General features: G+C 26.8%; 1 protein-coding gene and 1 non-coding gene across 3 annotated transcripts in view; both read left to right on the forward strand.

Annotated features, from left to right (window-relative positions):
- LOC117168159 (solute carrier organic anion transporter family member 4A1) overlaps positions 1-16,046 on the forward strand; it is a 55,615-nt gene extending 39,569 nt beyond the window's left edge. For both annotated transcript variants that reach the window (XM_033353587.1, XM_033353588.1), the window contains 6 exons: positions 2,503-2,624; positions 6,511-6,771; positions 8,793-8,994; positions 9,151-9,298; positions 12,081-12,463; positions 14,764-16,046. In XM_033353587.1, coding sequence (XP_033209478.1) covers positions 2,503-2,624; positions 6,511-6,771; positions 8,793-8,994; positions 9,151-9,298; positions 12,081-12,463; positions 14,764-14,938 — 1,291 coding nt within the window. In that variant the 3' untranslated portion in view covers positions 14,939-16,046. The remainder of the gene's footprint in view (positions 1-2,502; positions 2,625-6,510; positions 6,772-8,792; positions 8,995-9,150; positions 9,299-12,080; positions 12,464-14,763) is intronic.
- Positions 16,047-19,441: 3,395 nt separating this feature from the next.
- Trnap-ugg lies at positions 19,442-19,513 on the forward strand. Its single transcript has one exon. It is a non-coding gene; the product is annotated as a tRNA-Pro (tRNA).
- The last annotated feature ends 2,390 nt before the right edge of the window (positions 19,514-21,903 follow it).

The following is a 21,903-nucleotide window of genomic DNA, read 5'->3' on the forward strand; positions in this document are numbered from 1 at the left end:
AATTTAATGCTATGTAAAAACATCATTGTTTTAAACAATTGTGCTGGCAGAATTTATTTCAAATCGGTCAGGCTGTCCATGCTCAAGTTATAGAATTATTTCTCGAACCGAACAAAATGTGTTTGCTTCAACCAACATTTTATGTTTATTCAAGAAAACAGTTATTTTTATTCCAAAAAATTCGTTTTTAAGTACAGAGAAAGTTAGTTAAAAATAAAATCAACAGACCTAAAATATATTTTAAAACAGTAACATTTATTTTAATACATTTTCATATCTTTGAAATGGCTATATGTATGTAACTTTGTGGAATTCTTTAAATAGTAAGAATATACGGAGAAATTATAAAAGGTCGTATCCAAGTTTTGGAAAAGTATTGACATTTAAAAACATGTTCTGATAATAATTCCACTTATTTTTTTTTTTAATAACGCTTTTTTAACCTTATAATATCAACGTAAACTAAAAAACAATTATAAATTTCAAACCTCCATGAAAAGTATGCCTATTAATTTAGTGAGATATTCAGACTTCCAACATTGTGCGATGTTAGCTTTATAATATCTTCGTTTTAATTATTTAAAAATATGTCTCATATCCAAAATAAATTATTCTGCAAATCCCTATTTTGAACTTTTTTCAATATCATTGTTTCATTCAATTAATATTATTGCGGTTCGTATTTCAAAGGGAATAAAATGACACTTTTCTTACTAATTTGCCGAAAAAAAATTTGATAAAGTTATTAGTATTTGAATCTTTTAAATTGATACCGTGGATTATCAAAAAATTTCAAATTTTTTGTTACAAGAGTGATATTTTTCAATCTAATATAGACACTTATCTTTTTCTTCCTAAATAGGATAGAATTTTTCGTCCTCTTCCGAAATCGATTGGAAAGTGTGAAAAAGTTTAAAATTGGAAAAATGTCGGTAGTTTTTCTGAAAATATTCCGGAGAGAAGAGAACATTTTTCTGTCTGAGAAACAAATAGAAAAACATAGAAAACTTTGCTTTTCAAATTGTAAATAGTAAATTTGTATAAAATATTTCCCTTGAAAAATAAACCATCAATTATTAAAATTCAAACATTTTTTTTTAATTGATTAGAGGTGATCATTAAAAATGTTTTTCTTTTTATTTTAAATTATATCATCAGTAATATTATTGATTCTAAAAATCATAGAAAATCCATTTTTTACATATATATGATGATTTTTAGTAAAATTACCTTGTTCAATTTTGTACTAACAAGTTTTTTTGCGAGATTCACTGTGAGTTAAATATTATTCACTTTTAGATAATTTTATGAATTTTTCCCAGGAGCTAAAATTATGAAAACAAAACTATGAAATATAAAAACATGTAAATATACCTACTTACAACTTTATATTTACATGGACTGATGTTTGCACTGATCATAATTTTTCTTTAATGAAAAAAATCGCCCCTGTTTAAAAAAAAATTGTTTCTCTTCTAAGGCGAGTTTTAAAAATAATTTTATAGAGAAAGGAAAAAATACGAGGAAACTTTTTTTCAAGTGTATATTTTTAAGCGGAAAGCCTTTCAAATAAACCATAAATGCTTCTCTAAATTATGTATATAGGATGTTCTAAAAATATGTTTTGATAAAAAAAACAAAATCTTCCCAGGAGCCGCTTAAAAAAATCCATTTTTAGTTTCATGAAATCAAAATACCTAGTTTTTCTGAAAAACGAAACGAGGTATCAAAAAAATTTTAAAAAAAAGAAATTTATAATAATTTATAATAATGAAGTATGTTTAATTAATTATAATCCACTCGAGGTCGCATTATACACTCTATGGAGATTTCCCGTTAATTAGTAATTTTTTACTCATTAGATTTAAATAGAAAGCCTGCTATTTTCTTTACTAGAAAATTGAATAGTTTTAAACATAGTACAAAAAGTGGTTGCTTCAATATAAAATGATTACACAACTCACATAAAGGTTGTTTTCTTCTTTTTTTTTACAAAATACCGCCAGCTTGTGTTGATGCAAATTCCGAGTAAAAGTGCATAAATCTTAGAGAGAATTTAATAAAGCTTGTTCAGACTTCATACTCGTACACTAAACTCCGTGTGAAAATACGAAATGCGTTTAGGTGATGAGCAGAAGACGAATTCTAATATTTTCGCTTTCTGAAAGGAAATTTTCTGTTGGATATTTCATCCATTTGAAATAAATTTAATAATAATAAAATACAATAAATAACGATTGAGTACAATGATATGAAGATTATTATTTTTTGTAAAAATTTTTAATTACTTGTAAAATTTCATGAAACTTCAAAGTTTCTAGTAGCATTTTTAAAAAATTTTTTTTACCATTTTTAATGATTAAAAAAATAAAAATTACAAATATAAGCCTGCTAAAAATGGAAAAATCTTTTATTTACAATAGACATATTTTTTATTTCGATAATAAGAATTTTTAAAAATTTTATATTTCGATAAGACCATAATCTTGAGATTTTTTTCAGAATTGGGATTACCCCGCATAGTAATGTATGGATTGGTGCTTGGTGGATAGGATTCTTAGGATCTGCTGTTGTTTGCTTTATCATCGCGATTCCACTTCTTGCTTTCCCAGCAATTTTACCCGGTAAGAAAATATTCTCGAAAATTTAATTATTAGTTTAAAAAATAATATATCTGATAATATATAATTAAATTAATTTGTTTTAGTCGCGTTTTGTTTTAATTAATCGCTATTGTTTCACATTTACCTGGAAAATGTTATTAGGTTCCGAGAAAATTTAAGGCGGAATTTTAGTTCGCTCATGGAACACGTTTTATCAACTTTGGGATCGCAAAAAATTCAATTTTTAATTTTAAAAAGGGGCGACCGAAAAATCCTGAAAAATAAAATTCCCGTCAAAGAAAATATTTAAAATAGAAATTTCCCGAAATAATGCAATTGCCGAAATATAAGATTTCTAAATTGGTGAATTCCCAACAGGAAATGGCCGGTTTATAAAATATCCAACACTATCAAATTCCCGATACTTGAAAATTTCCGATTTTAAACAATTAAAAACACTGTTTTTTAATCGATATTGTTAATTTATTAAAAATCAAATACAGTGAAACCGTTTAATAGCCCTCCCTTCTATAGCCCTTTAGAGAATTTTAGCACTCAGGCGTAAACAAACAAAAGCGGAGCGGGCTATAATGAGTCAGTCTCCACCCAATTCCACTCCCAAAATCGGCGCTATAGAAGAGTTTCACTGTAATTCAATATTTTTACTAAAGAATTTTTTTTTAATATTCAATGTACTTGTTAAATTAAAAATACAATAATTAGACCAAAATACTGAATGAAGTTTTTTTGTTGCTCTTGTAATACAAATCTTTTTCTCGTAGGGACGACTAAAAAAGCCGGAAAAAGTTTTATATTATTACCTCATTGGCAATTTCTCGACAGAAAATTGACGTATTGTAAAATATCTGAACTATACAAATCCTTAGTATAAACAATTTAAAAAATTTTTCCTTCAAATATTATTTATTTTAAAAAAATAATAATAAAAAGCAAGGCTTTTATTGTTTAAAGTTTTTAAAAATTACTATTTAAATTTAAAAAATATATATTTCTGAATGAAAAATTTTGTTTGAAAATTTGTAGAGTATTTTTTTAAATTGCAATAAATTTTCTCAAGAATGAAATTGGCAATTTAAAAAAAAATCTTTGGGATAGATCAGTACTGATTTAAATCCTGCAAAGACCTTTGGAAAATGTTATTTTGTTCGGAGAAAAATTTCTTTTTTCGTTTGTGGCACATGTAGTATTCAATTTATTTTTTATACCATTTTTATACAATTATTGTTTTTTTGAACTCAAACAGTAATTTAAAAAACTGTAACCATTAAACAAATTTCTTTGACAAATATATTTAAATAATGGATTTTTAATAAATAAATTATAATAATTTCAAACAGAAAATAATTTTTTTAATTGTTTAAATTCGGGAATTCACTAGTTTGGATATTTTATAATTTGGCAATTTTCAGTCAGGAATTTTTTTATTTAGTATTTGTATGTTCCAGCCATTTTATAATTTCGGAAATTTTATTATTCATACACTTTTTTATTCATAAATTTTAATTTGCAGCATTTTTCAGTCGTCCGGTATTTTTATTTTGCACTGAGAAATTTTCTCTCAATTAGGAATTGTTTTTTAACGTCAAAAAATAATTTTTAACAAATGCGTTGAACATCTAAAAAAGATGTTTTTCATCCAAATATTTTATTATTGAACTTTTAATAAATAAATATGATTGACAGAAAACACATTCTTAATTTTTTGTTTAAATTCGATATTTTTTTTGTGTCGGGTCAAATTCTCCAATATTATACACTTTTTAGAAATTTCATTATTTGAGAATTTCCCAAATCGGGATTTTTATATTTCGAAAATTTTATAACTTCAAGAATTTTCTAATTTGAATATTTTCTTCTTAGGGACTTTTACAGTGTCGGGATATTTATTTTTCGATATTCTTTAGTCGTCCCTTAAAAAAAGTGAATGTATTTTATAGTTATTGAGTAGCTTAATCGATACAAAAACGGTTTGATTAAAAAATATAATTAAGTTTCAAGAAAATAAAGGGCGAAGTTTTTTGTTCACTCAAGGGGTACTTTTCCTCATCTTCGGACAGTGATCAAAAATCCAATTGTCAATTTAAAAAAAGAAGAGAAAATTCTCTCTCAAGCTATTGATTTGCTTAGTCGATACAACGAAAGGTTCATTAACAAATATTATTAGGTTTATTTTAGTTGTATATTTTTGTAAAATTAATCACTATTGTTGTACCATTATGTGTAGTTACAGAAAAATGTGTAATTAATTTAAATTTCGATATTCAAAGATTATTTTGAACAAATTTGGAAGAACAAAAAATTTGCATCAGCCCGGATTTGAACAAGGTACTCCACTATAAATAAGTGAAGCTTATTTATTCTCATGTATAGTTGCGCTCAAGTACAGTGGGAGGAAATTAACTTTTTTCGTTCAAAAATGTCCAGAGCCTTCAATTTTGGTCAGATTTTGAATTAAAAAAAAATTAAAGTTCATTAAATTCTGAAGAGCTTGAGGCTCCGAACTTTCGTCTCATCTATTTATTTATTAATAATTTTGTCATTCAAAGTTTGAAAAACTAAAATTTTGTACACAAAAATTTTTAACGCTTTAATAACTGATTTTATCATTATTGCATTTATTTATTATAAACAAATTCGATGAACAAAATAGGAAATAGTCTTATTGTCGGTAAAAAAATGTCAGTTTTCTGAAAGTGTTTCATATTAATGTAGGAATGACATTTAATTAGAAAAATAAATAAAAACTACATAATAACCATTGTTATAAACAATTCTTGTGGAAAAATATTAAAATTGGATATTTTTTAAATTCATAATTTCCTTCACTCGCCGGAACGTCTTAAGGTATTCCTTAAAATAATAAATATTCAATAAGATTTGATCAAATATAACAATTTAAATTTTTTTAAACAAATTCAAAATTTCGGCTCTATCGCATAGACTTTTTTGCACTGGAAATATTTTAAGCTAATGGATGAATGACTTCTATTCACAAAAATATTAGAAAAGTTAACAATAACCATTGTTATTAACAATTCTGGTGCAAAAATTTGTAAACTTAAGGTTTTATCAAATTTAAATTTTCTTTGATGGTCAGAATGGGTACACATATTCCTGAAAATAATATATCTTCGATAATATTTGGTGAAATATAACAATCTGAATATTTATAAACAAATAAGACAAAAAATTTCAAATTTCGGCAGTTTCACGGAGCAAAAACTCTGGTTCCTTTCAATCAAAAATTGAGAAATAGCATTATTTTCTGTAGCAAATGGTCCCATCCCTTTCGTAGCCATTCAAGCGATTAAAGAAAATTAAAATGTTATAAAACCTTAAATTTGAATAATTCCTTACGAGCATTATTTATAACAATGGTCTTTGTTAAAGTCTCAATTATTTTTGTGACTAGCAGTCATTCGTCCAGCAGCTTAAAACATTGCCAGTGCCAAAAAAAAAATTTTATGCGAAAGGGTTAACATTTTGAATTTTTTATCTAATTTGCTTATAAAAATTTAAATTTTTATGTTTTAACAGAAATTCTTTTTACCAATAATAAGACTATTTGCGAATTTGTTCATAAAATTGGTTTATAACAAATAAATGGAATAATGAAGTCAAGCTTGTACGAATTTATTGAAATTTAATTTTAAAAACAATTTTAATCGGACAAAAATTGAAGGCCGTGGACATTTTTGAACGTAAAAGGTGCATTTCCTCCCAGTGTGTCCCGGTTTAAATTCGAGCTTAGACAGATTTTTTTTCTTGTTTCTCTAAAATTATTCTAAATTACTCTAAAAATTAATTACAATTAAACTCACGTTAATAAAAGAAAAATGGGTTAAACATTTTAAAAAATAAAGAAATCAATTGATTTTTCCTACAGGATCTGAGGAGCTGGCTAAAGAAAAGGTTTCTGAAGCTCATGAAAAATCAGCAAGATCAACAAACACCTCCGGCGAGGCATTTTCGAAAATTCGCGAGTTACCTCGAGCATTAACGGAATTGCTCGGAAATCCCGCATTCTTCTTGCTAAATTTAGCAGGCGCGAGCGAAGGATTGCTGATAGCTGGATTTGCCGCTTTTCTCCCTAAATTAATAGAAAATCAATTCAGCGTTAGCGCCAGTTCCGCCGCTTTGTTAATGGGTCAGTAGTTCAATCATTGTTCAATAATGAGATTTCATGCCGGAGAATCATATTAAATAGAAGAAAAACAACTTTAAATTTAATATTGTTTATAACATCTTGTAAAAAATTTTGTTGATTTAATTAAGTAGGCATAAAAATTAAATTTTTTCGAGTGTTGATCGTTTTTTGCTGGAAAAAACCCGCGCCCCTAAGCTTTTACAATTATAACATCGGATTTTTAATGGGTAGATCTCAGTTTTAAAAAAAGACGAAAAAAAGTCCATGTAAATCACTTTTTGTAACTCAAAGTGTACTAACTTCTTAAGGCTATTAAAACGACACGGTTTCAAAGATTTTAAAACTAATTTTCAATGGTTAAGAAAATTCTTATTTGTTTGAACAATATTTTTTTTCCAGTAAATTGTGAGAAGCTACTATTTTCGAATAAATGATCAATTTGGTATCAAAAGTAAATATTCTCTGGAATGAGTGGCATAATTAACAATTATTAAATATAATAATTTTTTGGTCAGGATATTTGGCAATCATTTAAACAATTCTTTTTGAAACAAATCGTAAAAAGTTATTAATTCTGGAACAATTGATGCTTTCAATGGATGTTAAGAGTAATGTTTGTTTTTTTAACATCTTTCGAGATTATTTAAAAAATTATAGTTTATTTAAACAATTTTTTCACGTACATCTTGAATAGTTGGATGTTTTGTAATTAAAGACGCATTTAATGAATGATGAGAGTGATTTTTTTAGGGAAAGATGGTTTAAAATTATTTAAATAATTTTACTTTGCTTAAACAATATGTTTCCTCTGTAAATTTTGAAAATTTCCTATTTTGTGGAAATATTGAGGCAGTTAATGAATTCCAAGAGTCTTTTTTTGTGAAAGACGAGAAAGACAATAATTATTTACTTGTGCCTTTCGATAGGGAAGGTGGAAAGAATTCTAGTTGTGCAAAAAATGATTATTGTTAGAACAATTATGGTATAAGTTCTGATATAGGAAAATGCTGAATGATAAGCGAAATAGTATAAGAGATTTGAAAAAAAACTAGAATTCTCTCCACCTTCCCTATAAAAAGCGCAAGAAAATGATTATTGATTGTTTAAATAATTGCAAACTGTCTTTTACAAAAATATATCACTCTTATCATTTATTATCTGCGTCATTAATTACAGAAAATAATAAATTTTTTAATATTTCCTGAAAAAATTGTTCAAACAAATGAAAATTTCTTAAATAATTGTCAAATAGCCTTAAAAAATACTTCACTCTCAAAAATCTTTAGGTGTGTCATTAATTCAAGAAGATGATAAATTTTTACAATTTTCAGCGGAATAAATTGTTTAAGCCAATAACAATTTTTTTAATAAGTTACAAATATGCTAAAGAAAAAATATTACTTTTGACATTTATAAACTGTTTCAATTACCTAGAAAAATGATAAATTTTCACGATGCACAGGGAAAAAATTGTTTAAGCAAATAATAAGTGTTTAAAAGCTTAAAATTGCGGAAAAATAGTTGAAAACGTATAAAAATTATTCATATGAAAAGAAATGCAAGAAAGTATCATCTTTAGCATACATTTTTTATAATAATGCTATTTTGCACTTTTAAGGGTATACTCTGGGCATAATACAAAGGCTTTGGAGGATTAAAATTAAAAGTTATTGTGTGAAAATTATTCTTTAAATATTCATTAAGAAGTGAATAAATTTTAATTTAGAAAGAGTTAATAAAAAGAGCTTCTTTTATTTTTTTCGGAAACTGAGCTTTTCCCATTTAAAATCCCTTGTTAATTTTAAAATCCGATTGAAAAAAATTGAATTTCTTTTTTCGGAGAAGAACAAATTTGGGGCGGGGGGAGGGAGTCGATCACCAAAAATCGAAAGTCGATTTTTTGGTCCACTCTATGACCCTCTTTCATTCACGTTATAGTTTAAAATTTTGTAACGAAACTAACAGGTTTTATTTTTCGACTAAAGGTAAAGTTTTTGAAAATAATTTTAATTTTTCTCCAGGTTTGGTAACAGTTCCGGCTGGTGGGGGTGGAACTTTTCTTGGAGGATATTTAATAAAGCGTTTGAAACTGCCATGTTCTGGAATTTTGAAATTCTGCCTTATTAGCACTGCATTTTGCATATTATTTACATCCTCCTTCGTTTTGAATTGTCCAAATTTGGACTTTGCCGGACTTACAGTGCCATATGAAAAACAAATTGGGTATGTACCAAAATTAAAAAAAAATACATTTTTCAATTGAGCCTGAAATTTGAAAATTCATAGTTTTGAATATTTAGCATTAAGAATTGAGAGATTGTATAAAATTGTAAGAAAAAATTATCAATTGTTTAAATAATATTTTTTTTCATTTTTAAGAAATGAAATACTACAAGACAGTTCTTGCAATAAAGTCTGTGGATGTGTAGCTTCGCAATTCAATCCAATTTGTGGGGTTGATGGTGTCACGTATTTTTCACCATGTTTTGCTGGATGCAGTGAAGAAGTTCAATTGAATGATGTTAAGGTAAGTCGCAAATGAAAAAAGTAAACTTATAATTCAAATAAACCAAAACAAAAAAGTGAATTTACTTGATCAGAAATAATTGATATAAATATTATTTTGTAATAAAAATATACATATAAACATTAAGGTGGTCCAAACAGACATGTTTTCGAATTTTGAACATTCCTTCTCGGAAACTGAATCTTCCTAGTGGAAAAATTTTCTGTGTTTTTCAGTTTTTTCAACTAATGATTGAGCTGCCCCAAAGTTAATCAATTTCTTTGGACTTTAACATAGGCAAAATCCAATTTTTTCAGGTTTGAATTATACATATAAATAATTTAAGTAACATAATGGAATTTTGGAAGATTAATATTCAGAATGTAAGAATAAGCCTAACAAAATGAATTTACCAAAAAATCATTAAAAGTGCTATTTTTAAGCTAAAAAATTACTAATTTTGCTTAAAAAGGCTTAAAATTATGATTTTCAAGAACTCATTTTGGACCCTGAATATTTCTTCCTTTTGAGAAAAATGACTACAGTCGTGCTTTAAAGAGTCAAGAATTGATCTGTCTTAAATGGACTAGTGCTCATTTGATGTATACCTTCCTACTCTATCCCCACTACCCAGCGTCCCCTCCCGCAGCTGAGGGACCACTATGTTTTTGCGCGGGTCCTTTGCATTTAATGCGTAACAAAAAACGAAACGTCAACCAATTTTAATTTTGCAATCAGTAATTTAGAAATATTTTATTTGAAATCTAAATTTTTTGGCGATTTCAACGATATTCTACTTGCCGTAATAAGTTAAAAATAAAAATATGATAATAAATGTAGGAAAATTGGAATAAATGTAGGAAAATTTAGTTAAAAATTAACTAATTTTCAGTTGCCGTTACGAAATTTTCTATACACTGAACTTTCACTTATTCCAAGGTCTTGCCAGCGTCAGTGGCTGGCCAATTAAAAAGAGGCCCGAAGAGCCAACCAATAAACGTCACTCAACAAAATCACCCCACGATTCGCGGCGGAGGTGGAGGCCCCTGCATAGTTGGAATATCGGAATGGTTACGTTTCTCAGTCCTTGGAAAATGAATGTTCACTGTAACACATTTTTAAAAAATGCCATTACTGTCGCTATTTTCTCTTGATTGCTAAAGCCTCTATTTCTTCACTTTTTGTAAAAAATATTTTCGAACGTCTTCATTTATTGATTTTTAATTGATCTATTCTTTATTTCCTTAGCTACGTATTCTACATTTTTAAACTTGTGAAGAAAAATCTTTCAAAATTGTACTATTTTCAAATTTCGAATTATGTTGGTAAAAAGTAAATAATTTTATATGTATTTCAATTGTACTGTTTTTATTAATTTTCAAATTAAAACTTCAATTATTACTGTAGAAATATTTTATTAAATTTATTATTGCTCAAACATTTTAATTACATTAAATTTAAAGATTGTTTGAAAAGTGGGTGTCCAGAAACTCGGGAAAATGAGAAAGTTAGGAATTTTGTTACTCTGAAAAATACGGAAGTATTAATTTTTATTGATAAGAAAAAATTTGTATTGAAATGCTTTCTGTCATTAAAATGGTAAAAAAAGATATCCTTCTCAATTAATAAAACATCAAATAGAAAAGATTCGATTTTGAAAACGAATTAAGTTGATATTAAAAAATGAAATAAATCGAATCATTAAACAAATTAAAAAAGGCCTCAAATGTATTATAAATTTTAACAACACAAATTGAAGAAATTGAAAAAAATTGCCCTTTCTCTAAAAGTCTTTCAATTTTTCTGGAATGGAGCTGTCATATAAGGTTTAGAATTTTTTAATTGCCATTGAAGAAAGTGAAGACCAGAAATTTGAAATATCAAAATTCTGTTTCAAAACTCAAAGCAATTTAGTTAAAAAGTTTTATTTAAATGTCATCAAATAATAAAAAATTATCAAAATCGCATATCTGTCAATTAGGCTTAGAATTTACATAATAAAATCCTTTTAAAATTCAGAATACCACTATTTTCCCGAAAACACACACACACATCAAAAAAGGCAGATTTCAAATATAGTATTTCGAAATTACTAATTACAAAATTGAACAAAATTCATGTTTCCTATTTTAGTCCTCGTTAGGTACAAAGACTCCCGCTGACCAGGCTCGGCGGCAATAGTTCGGCAGTTCGCTGAATAAGCGCGAACTCTGTGACCGACCCTTGACAGTGGGGGGGGGGGTGAGTCTTTTTACTAATGACGAGAAAAATACGGAACATAAAAAAAATTATTTCGTCACATGCTATCAAAAGATTAAAGTTAGAATGAGTTCCATATGTTATTTGCCACTGCTAAAAAATAAACAAAAGTGTATTTATACATATATTTATTTATTATATATATATTTACAACATGTGGCACTTATTCTAAATTTAATCTTTTAATTGCAAGTGACATATTGCTGGACTCGCCAAGAAACGTGAATCTTGAATATAATATTTCTAAATTTTTAATTGAAAATTTATATTTTGCTTATGCTTCCCATTTTATTCCTCATTAGTACAAAGAACGCTCTGCTGACAAGGCTCGGGCAGAGTGGCTCACGCTCACACAGCGACGTGTGAGGAAGTTAAATAGAGACGATAAGTCAAGCAGGTAGACGGCAATCAAATAGAAAACGCTGGGTTTTTTTATTATGAAGATTCAGCTTCCGGGGCGCAATGTCCAAAATTCGAAAACATGTGTTTTTGAACACCCTAATTAATATTGCGAATCATTAATTTATAATTTTCTAATCAATAGGTCTACACTGATTGCCACTGCATTTCCTCTCAATCTTTAAATTGGACATCAACTTCCAGTGGAGAAGTTTTGGCTTATGATGCTACTAACACAACGTGTACCAGTTCTTGTTGGTACATTTATTTATTCATAGCCCTCTCGTTTGGAAACATGTTTATGACCTTCCTCTGTACAATGCCTGCTTTATCTGGCACTCTTCGTGTCGTACGAGATGATCAAAAATCATTTGCTCTCGGAATTCAGTGGATAAAAGTCCGAATTTTGGGAACAATACCAGCCCCTATTATTTTTGGGGCTCTCATTGATAAAACATGCATTCTTTGGCATGACACCTGCGAAGGAAGGGGTGCCTGTTTAGTCTACGACAACTATTACATGAGTCGGTTAGTCACTTCTAATTTATGATTATTATAAGAAAAATACACATTATATTTTGGGCAACTTCATGTTCAGACAAAATAAGACCCTGTTTTAAAAGTTTGGGAAATCAAAGAAAAGGCTTAGAAGGCTTATCTGTTTCAAAATGTTCATGCATAATTTTAGAAACAAGTTTAACAGCAATTTTTAAAAAATTAGAATTTTTTCTGAAAGATTCCTTTATTTTGAATTGCCTTCATTTTGCTCATGATAAAAATTCAATACCAGGAAACTTTGGATACTTTCAAAGTTTTAACCCCCCAAAATGACGTCACAAATTCATCATTGACGCTAAAGTGTTGAATATTTAAGAAAAAGTTGACTTTTAAACAAGAAAAGAGGCATTTTCAACCAAGAAAGATGAATTTTCAAACAAATAGTTCAATTTTCAATATAAAAACAAATTGATTTGAGACAAAACAGTTGCTTTTAGAACGAAATAGTTGCAATTTTAAGAAAATGAGACGAATTTTTAACCAGATAGTTGAATTTTGAAACAAAAAAGAATTAACTTCTACTAAAAGCAATTGCATTTTCAACCAATCAATTGAGTCTCCAGAATAAAAAGACGGAATTTTTCAATGAAGAATTTTTCTAGAGGAAACAAGATAAATTTTCGATTCTTTTACAAAATAGTTGGATTTTTAATAACAAAATTAAATAATAATGCAATAGTTCACTAAAAAAATGTCTGGTTAAATTAACAAATAATGCTGATTAAATATGCCCTTACTATTTTTTTATTTTTTTATTTTTAGAACCAAATAGTTGCCCTTTCCAGAAAAATGGACGAATTTTCCAAAAATAGTTGAAGTTTTAACATATTACGTGAATTTTCCAACTACAAAGATGAATTTTCGACCATATTTTCCATTTTTTTAAACAAAAAGGTTAATTTTTAACCAAATAGTTGAGCTTTCAAGCCAAAAATACGATTTTGTGATAAGAACGTTGACCTTTTAATGCAAATGTCCAATTCTCTATAAAACATTAAAACTTTCAACCATAAAGTTAATTTTCAGTAAAACAAATTAATTTTTTAATGTGATAATAGATATTTTACACAAAAAGGCAAGTTTTCCACACAGAATTTACATTTTTAAGCTAAAAAGAATAATTTTTTACAAAACACAGTTGAATCGCCAACTTAAAAATATAAATTTTTTAACAAAAAAGTTCATTGTCAAATATATATTTGAATTTTAAACTAGAAACGACAAATTTTCAACAGAAAATGGAATAGTTGAATTTGAAGTTGAAAAAATTGATTTTCAACCCAAAAAAATGTATTTTGAACATGATAGTTCAATTTTCTACCAAACAGATGGATCCTCAACTATAATAAAATGAATTTTCATGAAATTAGTTCAACTTTCCAAGAAGTTAAATTTCCAATCAAGAAGATCAATTTCTCCTACCGTAATTTCTACTACCGTAAAAAAAAATATCGAACAAAAAAACCGAGTTATAGACAAAACAGTTAAATTTTCAACCAAATAAATGGATCTTAACCAATAAAACGAATTTTCAAGAAAGCAGTAAAACTTTCAACTTAGCAGTTAAATTTCCAATCAAGGAGATTGATTTTCTACTAAAAAATACAAATTTACAACAAAATGCATTTATCTTAAATCGGATTGTTGAATTTCCAACTAAAAACGATTTTTTTTCTACCGAGAATGGAATACTTAAATTTTCAAATGAAAAAATTAAATCTAAACCGCGTAAAAAACGAGTTATCGAAAAATAGTACACTTTTTAACCAAATAGATCGATTTCCATGTAATAAAAAGGATTTTCAAGAAAAATAGATCAATTTTCAATTAAGCAGTTTAAAATACAATCAAGGAGATTGATATTCTACTAAAAGAATGACAAAAAACCCATTTATTTTAAACCATATTTATTGCATTTTCAACTCAAAATGATTTATTCTCAACCAAGCATAGAATAGGTAAATTTTCAGTTAAAAACAATTTATTTTGATCCGCGGTGCCGCAAGAGAGATGGTGCTCTGTCAAGCGTATTTAAAAAAAAAACAGTTCGAGGGCCGCGCTCTCAGCGCGTTAGTTGCATCAAGTTGCGTCATGCGTCCGAATTCAACCGAAATTATTCGTGCAGCCCTGCCCAATTACGTCTCGATTCGCCCGATTCAGTATAAGGGACACTGCAAGCCATGTCCGAAACCGTTCTAATATCGAGAGTTGTGGTTATTTTTATATTTAAAATTTTTCCGCTATACTAATAATTTTTTTCAATGTTTCAGATATATGTTTGCATTGGCATTCATAGGAAAACTTGCATCCCTTCTATTTTTTTTCCTTGCTTGGTGGTTTTATGTACCTCCAGGAAGTAAAAGAGTGAGTCCCGAAAAAAATCAGGATCAAGTGGCCACAATACCAGTGCAAATTCAACTTAATCACGCACCAATCGATCCATAGATTTTAATTTTCAATTATAATTTGACGAATTTAATATCTCTGTATATAAAGTATTATTTATATGTTTTATGTAATTAATGTCCGTGGACCTCGACTGAATATTAGATATAGGTCCCATATAGCCCTCAACTGAAAAATAATGTTAGGTAATATATTTATTATTATAATATTTGTTCACAGTAAACTTTCATTGTCGTAATTGAAATTATAGTGTACTCCATGAGAAAATAGGTTTATGTCACTTCTGTATAAATTATTGTGAAAAGGTTTTCTGTTTTGACATTGAAAGTAGAAGGAGAAATTAATTTTATTTTTTGTAAATATAAATCTTCGTGTATAAATTATGAAAAAAAGAAATTATTGCAAATATTAAAAAGTTTTGTAAGTTAGGTTTTTATTAAGATGATATAGAATTTTATACTTCCCGGACAATTATGCAAATTTTCTATTTAAAAATTTTGCAATACAGTCTTTTTTCTCTTCACAGTCTTATTCTTTTACGGGTGAGCGAAACTAATCCAAATTCTACTTTGCTGGCATTTTTTTATCATACCAAGTCCCAGTGGTGAATCCAGGAGGTGTTTTGAGGGGTTCACCCTCAAGGGCGAGGATTTAAATCCTCGCCCGAAATATTTTTCTGGGTTCGCCCCTGCGAAGTCCAAACATCCAAACAGGATGAGATATCAAACTGAAAGTTTCGGAAAAATTAAAAAAATGAATTCAGGAACGCTTACGTACTAATAAATTTTTACAAATAGAAAAAATTAGAGTTTTTTGTATCTGTGAAAAGGGTTAGTACATAAACGTTCCTTAGTCCCTTCTCTTTATTAGATTAATTTTTCAAACTTTCAGTTTGATATCTAATTTCGTTCGAAATTGGTGTTTAAAAAAATGTCGGTAAGGTAGGAATCGAATAAGAGTCACATGCTCTCAAGGAAATTTCAAAAGTTACCTGATTCCTACCTTACCGGCATTTTTTGTGACAACTTACGTTCACACGAAATGAGATTTCAGTAGAGTTCTTAAATTCCCGATAATTTAAGTTCAGGTTATATAACCGAGAATATGACAGAATTTAGGAGAATTCAAAAGAATTTAAGAGAATTTAAGAATTTATGATTTTTAAAAATATTTTTATTGTTCCGGTTATATCAGCGGTTGAATACAAATTTATAAATTCATAAGTTTGTAAATTTATAAATTTAAAAGTTTCAAGCGCAGACATATTCAGGAATTACAGTGTTGCACATATGAATTTAAAATTTTCAAATGTATTAATTTATTTTTAAAAAAAAGTTTTTTTCCACTTTAAAAGATAACTCTTTAATAAAAGACTGAAATTTTCAATAAAATAATTGAATTTTTAACATGATAGTTGTATATTCAACCTAAAAAGACAAATTTCCAACGAAAAAATGTCATAATTTATATTTAAGTAAAAAAAGAATTCAATTTATACAACAAAAGAAAAGAATTTTTAAACCAAAAAGACGAACTTGCGACAAATAAAGATTTTTCACTCAAAAAATAAATAAAAGTTTATCTAAATTATTGAAGCTTCAAACCAGAAAAAACAAATTTTCTTTACAAAAATTCAATTTTTAAACAAAAAATATGACTGTTCAAAAAAAAATTAATTTTTCACGAAACTGATGCATTTTTACGCAAAAAAGGCAATTTCAAACTCAAAAATTATTTTTTACAAAAACAAACGCGAATTTAAATTTACAAGTTAAATTTTCAACCAGACAAAATCCTTCAATAAAAAAAATTTCACCATGTATAGTTTAACTTTGACCCAAGCAGTTAAATTTTCAATTAAAAAAGGTTAATTTTCAACAAGATAATTAAACTTTGAACCAACGAGATGACTTTTCAACTTAAAATATAAATCTTTAACAAACAAAATTGATTTCGTAGCAAAGCGATTCAACCAAATGTTTTAAATAAATCAGTTGAATTATCAAGCAAAGAAAAAAGATTTTTAACCAAAAAGTTTCAGTTTCATACAAAAAATGAAATTTTTTCTATAGCAGATGAAGTTTTAAGTCAAAAAGATGAATTTTCAAAAAAATAGTTGAACTTTCGGTTGAAAAAGATTTTAGTCGAGTTTTGATGATCAAACTATGAATTTTTTAACAAGAAAAAATTGTTTAACAAAAAATTGAATTTTCCAATAAAAGACGAATATCTAAACAAAAAGGATGACTTTAACAAAATTGTTGAATTCTCTAGCAAATAATTACATCTTTATCAAAAAATTTGAAATTTATCTTAAAGCAGAAGAATTTTTTATTACAAAAAAGTTGAATTTTCATCCAAAAAAATCCAATTTTGTACTAAAACAGATGTATTTGTAATAAAAAACAAATTTTGTTTATACGTGGAACTTTCATCCAAAAAATATTTCAATTCATTTTTCAACACCAAACTATAAATTTTAAACAAAAAGTAATTTTTCTTCGAAATACTCAGGTTTTCAAGAAAATATTATAATAGTTTAATTTCTGACCAAACAGTTGCATTTTTATCAAAAAAAAAAAAGATTTAATTTATGCTAAAGCACGTAAACTCTAAAATAACAAGGCCAAACTTTCAACAAAAGAGTGGAATTTTTAACCGAAAAGTTAACGAAAAAATGCAATTTTCTATCAATTTAAACACATTCTGAGATTCCCATAAATTCTCAGAGAATTTATTTCTCGGTTATAATCTCTGTAAGATTCTCATTCTTGCCAGTGATTCTGAAAATTTATTTGGGGATATTTAATTTAATTTGGCGAAATTTCAAATTGATATTCCATTTTTTGTGGGCACGAGTTATTATTAAAATGTCGGTAAGGTAGAAATTGCATGAGGTTTAACATGCCTTTAATATTGAATTATTAATGTTGTAAAATTATAATATGAAATATTGTATAAAAATTCCCAGTGTGATTTTGTATATTTGATTGAATTTATGTAGTTTCTCGACTTTTCGAAATCGAAATATCTGTTTTTTAATAATAAATATGTGTCTGCAGCATATATTTTGGGAGTATAAGATATTTTTTGCATTTCCTCCAATATTGCTTCCCCTAACAAATATTTTTCTAAATTTATATTCTTTTATTAATTTATCGTAGTATTAAAATAATTTTGGATTGGTCTTGTTTTTAAATCAAGAAAAAATTTTCTTTGATGTTACCAATTTTTGTTGTTAATCAATATATTATTATACTATACATTTATTATTAATTAATACTTCCGAGTGAGTCACGCCTACCTCGAAAGGAAAATGGCATAATGGTTTAATAAAAATAATAATAAATAATAAAAGCATCCAGAGGTGACTGTTGTCACCTCCAACGCTCGTGGCCGCTCGTAATTGTATACCTACAACATCATCGCAGAAGGTTTCAACCATCCCATTAAATTATTTGAATTAACTTATAATATTCTACTCTCATCAGTCACTTGACTTAGTCCGTGGCTATGATGTAGAACCGAGTTTACCTGGGTAAAAGTTTAATAAAAACACTGGAATAATAATAATAATGAATTTAAGGGCATGTGACACAGCTAAATACCTATATTACCGACCTCACTTTATCAGTTCACTGAATGTTTTTTTGAAGCTGAGAAGTTTTTTTGTAAATAAAATATCGAGCTGAAACTTTGGAAAATGTATTAGAGTACAATAAAGTACGTTTATCTTTTTTACGTTATTTTTTTTGTGAACCTCGACATTTTAAAAAAATGTCGAGGTTCAGAAAAAAGATAAAATAATTTTCAGTGAAGTTCCTACCAAAATGAAGTACCTAAACGTACTTTATTGTACTCTAATCCATTTTCCAAATTTTCAGCTCGATATTTTATTTACAACAAAAGTTCTTAGGTTCAAAAAAACATTCAGTGAACTGAAAAAGTGAGTTCGGTAATATAGGTATTTAGCTGTGTCACATACCTTTAATTTAAATTCAATCTTTATAAAGATACCTGCTTATCGCAGCCGGTAAGTTAGACCACGATTAAATTACAAAATATCACGAACACGAAAGATAATTAAATCTTTTTTTCTGTAAAAATGATTGAAATTAGGAAAACACTTTTTTAACGTGATAGTTATAAGCCGATATTAAACAAAAAAAAAAATTATTTTTGTGTTTAAATTAAATAATCAAAGCACAAAGAAAATAATATTTTGATTTCAAACATTTTTTTTTAAGTTCACTCTTCGTTTTCATATATTTACATGTTTAAATAATATAATAATAATAACAATAATAATATTTACATGTTTCCCAAATAATTTTTATCAAAGTTTACACACAATTATTATCAATTTTTTATTCAAAGATTCAAAATAAATCTTTTTACAATAAGAAAGATTATTAAATAGACGAACAAAATTTGCAGAAAATTGACAGGACCCAAAAATTGATACAAAACCACTAATACATTGACATATTGATTGCACTGACCTTCAACCTTATATACATTGATTAGGACTGTTTATCATGTGGCCTCTTGGTCTAGGGGTATGATTCCTGCTTTGGGTGCAGGAGGTCCCGGGTTCAAATCCCGGAGGGGCCCATTTTTTTTGCAGATTTTTTGATAAAATATTTCAAACAAGTTTATTTCAGTAATTATTTCACTCTCTTTTCTACTCGAAAATTCATTCCAAATAATATAGAATGAAATATTTGAAGCACGTTCTGTACACATCTAAAATTATTAGAGAATTAAATCAATGTGAAAGTTTTTGTATGAGTAGAAAATATACTTACAATTAGAGATAGGATTGTGAAATATTTACTTTTTACTCTATTTTACGTAAGGTATTGGAAGGAACAGTATTAAATTGTTTGTGAGATAATTCCAGTTACGGACGAAACTTGTCTCATTAATTATTTTTTTATTTTGTTTTATGATTCATTATTTAACTAGTTATTTCATTTTTTGTAGCTAAAAGCATCATTCGCGCGCAAATGCGCGCATTTAGTTTTCAGATTTAAGGGCAAATTAATTTTTAATTCCAAATAAAATTTTCGAATATCAAATTACTTGTTAAAAGCACTGAAACACTTAAATTTAAGCTAAAATTAGATTTTAAATATCATCAAAAGAAAATGAGTATATTATGTTTTTCTTTTCGAGAGTATATAAACATAATTTTCGTACGATGTTTGAGAAAATTTAAAAGATTTTTAAAGATTTGAAGTAAATCGGAAAGAAATATAAAAATTTTTGAAGAACTTCTTTGTTTTAGAGAATTTTACAAAATACTAGGTTTGCAAGTAATTTAAAAAGATATTTAGAACCTATTGCAGTTCGGAAGAAAAAAAAAAATATTTCATACATAAATTTTAGGAAATCTTTACCTGTTTAAAAAAATATTTTCCACAACACAAAAGTTCTAAAATGCCTAAACATCTTCTGAACCGACTTGAATTTTTACAAAATTATTTCTTTTTAATTCTACATAAACATAAAGATTCGAATTTTTTGAAATCCAGATTTTATTGAAAATTTTAGATACATTTTAAAACTTTTTGAAATCTTTTTCCAATTTCTCTTAAAATTCGTTTTTCAATATGAAAAATCATTCTTGATTCAACATTTTCAAAATTTTCAACAAAAGATTTTAATTTTAAAGCTCAATTTTTAACTCAAAACATGACTTCACAACCAGAAATGGAATCTTTAAATTTACAGTTAAAAAAATGAATTTTCAAGAAAAATACTGAATCTTCAACCAAAAAGATTAATTTTCTTCCAAAAAAGGCGATTTTTTAATAAAACGCATGAATTTTCTACAAAAAATAGAAAAATTTAAATTCAAAATATCAATCTTTGACAAAAACTAGAATATTTACATTTTTATTGAAAAAAATTAATTTTCAAGAACAAAAGAACGTATTTTTAACTAAACAATTCAATTTCAAACCAAAGAGATAAATTATTAATCAGTTTATTTTTCAACTAATAAAATTAATTTTCTACAAAAGAAAAATAATTATCAAAAAAATTCATGAAGTGCTAACTAAAAAATAGAAGAGATAATTAAATTTTTCACTAAAGAGATAAATTTTTAACTAAAATGATGAATCATCAAAAAAAAATAATAATAAAAATGAATGTTCAACATTCATGAAAATAGTTGTATTTGGAACCAAACACATGATTTTTTGACCAGCAAGATTAATTTTCGACCAAAAAATAAGATTTTTCTACAAAATCGTTGAATCATCAAATAGAACAAATTAATTTCAAAAACAAACAAAAAATGCATTTTTAACTGAAAAGTATGAGTTTTCTACCAAAAAAGTCAAATTTTCCATGAAATAGTGGAATTTTCAATAAAAATATCATATTTAATAAAAAACTAATAGTTGAGTTTTCAACTAAAAAAAAAATATTTCTCAAGATAAAGAAACGAATTTTCAACAAAATAATTAATTAAACAAAAAATGAATATTCAGCCAACACGATGAATCTTTAACAAACAAAAAAAATGAATTTTCAACATTTAATGAAATAGTTAAATTTAAAATCAAACAGATAATTTTTTAAACAATAAGATTAATTTTCTGTCCAAAAATATAATAATCCTCAACCAAGATAAATCAATTTTCAATATACAAAACAATTGCATTTTTATCCAAACAAAATGCATTTCCTACTAATAAGACGAATTTTTAATTAAATAGTTCAATTTTTAAAAAAGTATAATTTTTTAATCTTCAACGAAAAAACCTAAAAATATTTAATAACAAAGTTTTCCATCAAAAAATAAGAATTTTCACTCAAAAATATCATTTTTTAATCTAATACATTTTTATCTAAAGAACATGATTTTTCTACTACTCAGCCAAATGTCGGGGGCGCACACTGAAAGTTGTTGAATTCCAAACCGAACGTGATTTTCTGTTTCTCGCGTTCGCCTTCGACATCACTATAGCAATATTTGCTATAGCTGAGTT

Source organism: Belonocnema kinseyi, chromosome 2, assembly GCF_010883055.1.
Source record: "Belonocnema kinseyi isolate 2016_QV_RU_SX_M_011 chromosome 2, B_treatae_v1, whole genome shotgun sequence".
NCBI classification, from domain to species: domain Eukaryota; kingdom Metazoa; phylum Arthropoda; class Insecta; order Hymenoptera; family Cynipidae; genus Belonocnema; species Belonocnema kinseyi.